This window comes from Tupaia chinensis, unplaced genomic scaffold (assembly GCF_000334495.1).
Source record: "Tupaia chinensis unplaced genomic scaffold, TupChi_1.0 Scaffold143584_1, whole genome shotgun sequence".
Lineage (NCBI taxonomy): Eukaryota > Metazoa > Chordata > Mammalia > Scandentia > Tupaiidae > Tupaia > Tupaia belangeri.
The window spans coordinates 3,053,962-3,059,810 of record NW_006203430.1 but is presented as its reverse complement, the minus strand read 5'-3'; the positions used below and the strand labels follow the sequence as shown (position 1 = coordinate 3,059,810).

At 41.1% G+C, this 5,849-nt stretch overlaps 1 protein-coding gene across 7 annotated transcripts in view; it reads right to left on the bottom strand.

Moving 5' to 3' along the window:
• PTPRM (protein tyrosine phosphatase receptor type M) overlaps nucleotides 1-5,849 on the bottom strand; it is a 732,676-nt gene that overhangs the window by 99,334 nt on the left and 627,493 nt on the right. For all 7 annotated transcript variants that reach the window (XM_027766560.1, XM_027766561.1, XM_027766562.1 and 4 more), the window contains one exon: nucleotides 5,205-5,241. In XM_027766560.1, the coding sequence (XP_027622361.1) occupies nucleotides 5,205-5,241 (37 nt within the window). The remainder of the gene's footprint in view (nucleotides 1-5,204; nucleotides 5,242-5,849) is intronic.

Below are 5,849 nucleotides of genomic sequence, written 5' to 3'. Positions count from 1 at the left end.
CCCCCACCCCCATTTTCTTATTCTTTTTCTTTTACCTCATCACTTTGCTGCTCCATCTCCATTCACTGAGTGTCTAGATCCAAATACTATTAGGCTTAACATATTCTTCAATACCCACTGAATCTGCTGCACAAAGGGATAAAAATGGAATGGCAAAAAGATTGCAGATCACCTCCTCCTGCATGCCCCTGAATGCTTACATTGAACTTCTAGAAATTAGGAAGAAACACCTAACCCCTCAGAGCAGTGTTGCGCCGAGAGAGTGGCTCGCGGAGCCCATCCGTCAAGGAGGTCCAATCGTCATCAGCAACAGCACGTCCACTGAGACGCTCAGACCTGTCTCGTGTGCGTGCGTGTCTGTTCTGGACAGGGTCTTACTGGAATTTAGAATATTCATAGTGATGAAGTCAACAGAGATGCTAGAGAAGAGAGACAATGAAATTTAGAAGAGGCAGAAGAATAGAGTCAAGGAGTTCCAGGAGGTGAGGAAGTTCTTGCATGATCTGAAAGAGGAAATACACACCATGAAAAAGAATCAAATGGAACTGTTAGAGATGAAGGCTGGAATACAGGAAATCAAAACCTCCCTTGAAAGTAGAATCAACCCAAGAATATCTCCAAGACACATTATAGCCAGAGTGGCCAAAACCACAGAAAAAGACAAAATACTCAGACTGGCAAAAGAGAAATGACAAGTTACCTACAAAGGATATCCCATCAGGCTAACAGCAGACCTCTCATCAGAAACAATGTGAACAAGGAAAGAAAAGGAAAATGTATTCCAAGTGTTGAGTGAAAAACAATTTCAACTAAGAATACTATACACAGCAATATTATCCTTCATATAGGAAGGAGTGATAAGAACATTCTCAGATAAACAAAACCTGAAGAAATTTACCAACACCAGATCAGTTCTCCAAGAAGTTCTGAAGGGAGTGTTATATCAGGAAAACTAAAGTCAGACACAGAAATAAGAGTTAAAAAACATCTAAGAAAAAAAAAAAAGCCAGATTAGTGGTAGGGACAAGTCCAGAGTTGAATATTATCTTCCAGAATTTAAATGGAAAGCTTGGACCACAATACAAGTTAGATTAAGTACATGAGACTGAGCTGATGAAATAGAAGTATATGGCTTTTGATGAAAACAACGCTGATCTTTTTCTATGCTTTGTAGTTCAGAGATAAGGATTTTTTTCTTCTCTTGAATTGTTGACAGATCCAGGTAACTACTATTTTAACAGAATCCTAACCTGGTCCCTGGCTTTAAGTCTTAAGCAAAGTTCTCTTAGCATTTTTAAAATTTTGATTTATTAAAGCTAACACTGACTTTGTTGAAATTAAAAAAAAATATTAAAAAATACCGATTTAATGATCACAGTAAGCTGTATAGCTTTAGCTAGATGCTATTTTATAGTATATTCCTTCATTCTACTCAACATTTCATACCTAAAGCCAAACATTTGTTCACAGATATGTATATATCAGCTGAATTTGCTATTGAAAGTAGTTAGATAAATTAAGATATTTTGTTAACCAATAAAATGGGGGAGAAAAAACAGGAATGGAAAGCAACTGCAGATACCAGAGCTAGAGTGGGAGGAGGGTGGAATTTGGCAGAGGGTGAGAAATCAGGGGGGGGGGTTGAAATTAAAAAAAAATATTAAAAAATACCGATTTAATGATCACAGTAAGCTGTATAGCTTTAGCTAGATGCTATTTTATAGTATATTCCTTCATTCTACTCAACATTTCATACCTAAAGCCAAACATTTGTTCACAGATATGTATATATCAGCTGAATTTGCTATTGAAAGTAGTTAGATAAATTAAGATATTTTGTTAACCAATAAAATGGGGGAGAAAAAACAGGAATGGAAAGCAACTGCAGATACCAGAGCTAGAGTGGGAGGAGGGTGGAATTTGGCAGAGGGTGAGAAATCAGGGGGGGGGGGATATATATGAAACAAGAAATGGAAAATTATTTGAGATGATAACATGTATGATTAAGCCACTATACAGTGTATTCTGGATGGGAAACTGCATCTTGTATGCTGGGATGATATTCAGTGAATGAACACGAAATAAATAATTAATAAAAAAATTAAAAAAAAATTGCACCTGCCTGTTCTGTCTTCATTGTCCATTTTGTTGGTCCCTTAGAATAAGGTGTTGAGGGGCCAGCAGATGACATAACGGCTATGTTACTGAACTCCCATGTAGTTGATTGCAGTTCGAATCTTGGACCCGGTGGCTTAAACTAACGCCGGGTGCGTGTGCATGCATGCCCAAGATCAGGGGGGGAAAATGGAGGAGAAGGGATTGTGGCATGGCCACCCCCCCAGGGGGTTGATTTTTCACTTTCTGTCTCTCTGTCTGTCTCTGTCTTTTTGGTGAGCACCTGTGCTCTATAGCAAGAAAAAAAAAAGATGTATTTCTTTTTTTTAAATAAAGGTGTGCCATGAGCATATTTTATCTGTCCATGACGGTTAGTGCAGATCGTTAGCTGTCTTTATTACTGGTGATGTGAGGCACTAGTTACATTAAGCTTGTGGTGGGCACTGTCAGTCTAGTTTCTGAATGAACATCATGGTCTGAGGCTTTACTCATACTAGGATATGTGCAGTCTTTGACTGTTAGGCTAAGAACATTCATTAATTTTCCTCCTTCCCCGCATCAACAATAGTGAAGTACTGATAAATACTGCCAGTTTTGAAGCTGCAGCCCACCCCTCAAAACAGGGCTTTGGGCAGTGCTCTTCTCCATTAGGGGCAGATGGGTAGCCTACTGTAGATAGAGACATTTGCCACTGCTTGGCTGCCTCAGGATACATTTGCTCATTAACACTTGATAGGTTGAATGCTTCTGAAGAAGGCTACTGAGCAATTAAGTATCATTTAGACTAATTCTGCAGAAAGTGACTTCTCTAACTGCCTTTTTCTTGAAAGGATACTGTCCCTCAGGGAAAAAGGGTTGAAGTGAATGAACAAAAGGAAGCCAGGTGGGGAACCAGCAGTTAGCGTAATGGCTATGTCGCTGGACTCCCACGTAGTCGACCGCGGTTCGTGTCCCGGACCCGGTGGCTTAAAACTCATGCCGTGTGCGTGCGTGCCCAGGATCCCAAGAGGAGAATGGAGGAGAGGGGATTGCGGCGTGATCATCCCCCCTGGGGGGTGATTTCTTGCTTTCTGTCTCTATGTCTCTCTCTGTCTGTCTGGCGAGCGCACGCGCCCTATCGCAAAAACCTCTCCAAAAAAAAAAAAAAAGGAAGCCAGGTGAGGGGCTACACATAGACTTTGTGGTTCAGTCCAACTCTAACTGAATGTTCTATCACATTAATCTAGAGGTCCTCAGTCCAGAAAATTCAAATAATATTTAAGTTTATAAGCCTAGATGCAGTAGTATAAGCAGTAGGGTACCACTGCATGAAGCTTGGGTTTGGTTCCAGGCCAGGCATGGTGGTGTCAGCCTACAGTCCTGGCTAACTGGGGCAAGGGAACTGTAACATGGTGAGACCCTGTCAAAATACCTGTCTCTGTCTCTCTCCCGGCTCTGTGTCAGGTTCATGCCAGGCACTCTACAGGAAAACCTTGCATCTAGCTAGCAAAGCCACCTTGGAAGGAGCCCTAACTGACTTCACAGAGGAAAGATACTTAGAGGTCAGGCAGGTCATCTAGATGTGTGTGCAGAGTCCCTAGTGGTGCCATGAGGCTGTTGATTACGTGTGTGGTATCACTCAGGTTCTCGGTGCAGCTATGGGCATTAGGCAGGATAAGGCTCCATTTCAGCCCCACCTGGAGCTTTTCCATCCCAAAGCTTCACTGCCAAACACTGTCACAGGCAATAATCAAGGGAAGCAGTTCATATTGATGTTAAAATCTGAAAATCAGTTCCTCATTGGCAGTAACGACATTTCAAGTACTCAGTAGCTTCATACGACTAGCAGCTACCGTATTGGACAGTGCAGACTGAGAGCATTTCGGTCATTGCAGAAAGTTCTGCCACTGCAGTGCTCTAACTGTTGAGATTCTGCTCTCTGGCTACAACTGCCTGTTTGCCCTACAACTTGTCAAATAAACATGGCTTCAATCTGTTAGCTTTTCCCCTATCCTTGTGGTCTATCGGATAACTCTGACCCTCACCTCCAAGTCTAGACTTTCTAACCATGATTCTGTGGCATCCTTGACTCTCTTACTCCTTGATTTTCTGTTATGTGCCACCACTGTCAATCCCTAATCTTTGGTGGGTCACACACACCATTTTGATCTCCTTGTTCCTATTTTTGGATTATCACCTATTACTGGAAATCATAAAATAAAATGGAAAGAATACATGTTCTTTAACTTAAACTGAGTCTTCTCTGCTTTTTTGGCATTTCTCTAGTTCTCATATTGACACATTCATTTGTGCTTCATAATGCCAAGTTCCCTAAAACCTCAGCTCTCTTGTGACCCTCAATGATCCACCTGATAGTCAGTAGGAAAGATAAACCATTGCCATGAGCTTCCTCAACATTTCCTTCCAGTTTTCTTTGGGTTTCCTTTAGCTGAAATGACATGCCAACTGTTTTCCATCTGAGGGTACTAATTTCCTGCTTCTGCATCTCTGCTGGTGGTGTCTCCTGGTTTAGAATTCCTCTTTCTGATCTCACTTCGGCCACAAAACTATTTTGGATTATCCCACCTGAAAGCAACTTCTTTCTGCTCCAGATTTCCCTAACATTTGATCTGTACCTCTCACAGAAATCACCTGGCATTGCAGCTGCAAAAACCCATACAGGCCACCTCACATCTTCCCCGACAAACACAGCCACTGTGAGAAGGAGGTGCCTGCTGGATGCAGCTGGGTTCCCCACCAGCAGCTGGCACAGTTCTTTGTATAGAGACTAGTGAGTACATATTTATTGAATGGATATCTATCTATCTATTTTTGCAAATGTCAGACTAATTCCTTAGGTAGACAGATTGGATTCAATAATGAATTGATAAACACATTACTTCTAATGATCTCAACATGAAGTTCTAACTGATCGATTATATTCCCAGAACTTCTGATAGGAAAACAAGGGTGCAGATGTGGATGGTCAGCACTGCTATTAATGGTACCATGGCATGTGCAGAGTATCCCAGTGGGGGAGTGGAATAGATAGAAAAAACAGAGAATTGTCAAACAACCAAATAAAGACATTGAAGTGCAAACAAACTTACCTTGGGTAGCAATATAATGATTAGGTCGATGATAACCCTAAAAAGAAATGAGAGAATATTTGATAAACTTAAAGTCAATCCACAGCACAGATGTCCTATCTAAGTTTGCTAAAATTAATAAGCATACAGACATAAACGGCTGCATCACTTGGCAGCTAAATCACCAGACCCAGCATCATTGAATTTCTCTTAATAAGCAAAGGTGCATCACAGATAGTTGTTGTGATACTCGCACAGGAGGTGTGAGTAACTTAATCGTACATGGCTGTGAGATGATGGATGAGCAATGAACACGACAACCTATGGATCCTCTGAAATAACAATGGCCACGACTCTTATCAAAGTGTAGACAGGCTGAGAATATGCAACGAGATTTCATTTGTGTTTCAGATGTTATTGGCAATGTGCCAAGGATTTATCGCATATTCAATTATATCAGTATAGTCAGTTATGTCAATAGTAATACTCAAAAACATCCTTAAATGCTGCTAGTGCCATGGCATGATGTCATAGCAGGGGCCAGGAATGTAAAGAGGCAGAAATTCTGTGAGATCCCTTCCTTTCGTCATGATCCTAGAGAAAACAGGTTAGATAAAAAGTGGGATGACAGAAGAAGAGAAAAGAGCAAAGAAACTGTGGGATGAG